The sequence below is a fragment of the Salvelinus sp. IW2-2015 genome, unplaced genomic scaffold (genome assembly GCF_002910315.2).
Source record: "Salvelinus sp. IW2-2015 unplaced genomic scaffold, ASM291031v2 Un_scaffold4096, whole genome shotgun sequence".
Taxonomy (NCBI): domain Eukaryota; kingdom Metazoa; phylum Chordata; class Actinopteri; order Salmoniformes; family Salmonidae; genus Salvelinus; species Salvelinus sp. IW2-2015.
Window position 1 is genome coordinate 5,803 of NW_019945368.1, and position 1,581 is coordinate 7,383.

The 1,581-nt window shown below is 33.8% G+C and overlaps 1 protein-coding gene across 1 annotated transcript in view; it reads right to left on the reverse strand.

The window, feature by feature from the left end:
* Nucleotides 1–1,414: 1,414 nt before the first annotated feature.
* Nucleotides 1,415–1,581, reverse strand: part of LOC112076865 (interferon alpha-1-like) — a gene marked incomplete at its 3' end in the record, with an annotated part of 7,505 nt that continues 7,338 nt past the window's right edge. The window contains exon 6 of the mRNA XM_024143519.2: nt 1,415–1,507. Coding sequence (XP_023999287.2) covers nt 1,415–1,507 — 93 coding nt within the window. The remainder of the gene's footprint in view (nt 1,508–1,581) is intronic.

Sequence of the window (1,581 nt, forward strand, 5' to 3'; positions counted from 1 at the left end):
TCATAGCATACCTATCGAAGAATCGTTTGTGACATATGTAATACGAGTGATAGTGTAATCAGTGTGTAATTACTACGTAAAAAATATATGCTTAATATGCTGTTGTGAAATGAATAAGAATGTTTTTTGTCCTGCAAGTGAACAGTTTTCATACATGTCTTTGCGGAGAATTGTATTGGAGCAATGCATTTCATGAGGTCAGAAAGCAGAGTAATTCAGCAGGTAAAATTGAATAGGAAAAAACATAAAAAACAGTAGCCTATTTCTACAATGTTGCAGGGCTCTATATTAGCAAATGAGGGCCATGGTCAATATTGTGGACATTGCACACCACATTTTTCAGATTCTATGTAGGGTTAACCCTACATAGAAGTTTTCAATAGGCAAGGCACAGCGATCACATTTTGCTCACACGTTAAGTCTGATGTGACTTTCTTTTAATCAGGTAGTTCAATCTGAAGCATGACTGTTCAGTGTTAATATTGCACATCTTTGAAATGAAACACATTTTATTAACAAAGTGACTGGTAGTGTTGAATGAAGGCTAAATCCGACCCGCCTRTAAAATGGAGAGTAAACTGCGGTGGTTTTGTCTTTACTTTTTCATTTTCTCTCATGCGGTTCATTCTTATTACATTGATTCGGTAAATTACAAWTTTTTACAATMTGTTAATTTCTGGTTGATAAAAGAGTATGTGCAAAAGATTAGCCTTTATTAGGCGCTTACCAAGACGACGAAAATGATGACGATGARGTGTGAGTTTGGCCTAATGTGAATGAGTAGGAAAGTAACATGGATATATAGTCTCATAGAATGATGCTTATGATGATGGTGATGTGATGAGGACYACGTTAATTGGAGATGTAGGTTTCTGATTATACAGATTTTATATTAAGCATTTATCTATGTTTTAATACAAATCTGAATGTTCACACACCGATTGACTGGGCTACAGAATGAGCAAAAGATTAACAATATTTAAAAGTATACAAAGTTTATTAACTTAACATTTGATGAAGGAGCAACATATTTTCAAATAGATAAAATCAATTACATTCATAAATAGGCATACATGAATAAATAACCTTGATAAATAAATAAATACATGTATAATATTTCTGTTTGACGTTGCACATGACAGATTGAGAATAGTAGGCTTTTAAAATCAAGTACAATTGTAAAACTCAATTTAAAAATGTTAAAAATTCATGTCCTGTTGGCCCACAGAAGGCTACAGAGTGGTGTTCCAGAATGAACTGTAGGGTGTACAGGAGCTCTTTTCGAACCACTTCCCAGGCGCAGTATTGAAATTCTGTGAAAATACAAATAAACTGTTAGGGCAATGTGGGGGAATATTGTATTTAGAGATATTATCAAAAAAATATGTCTATTTGTGTTTAACCTATAGTCTACCTTTTCTTTTAGGACTGCTGCAATGTTCCCAAAGTACGTATTCAGTCCTTCTGCCCTGATGAGATAATCACTTGTATCCACACTGCCCATCATCTGCCAGAAAGAAAAAGGCAGAGATGAATAATAATAAAAATGTCACAATACCACAATTAAACAGTTAAGCTATC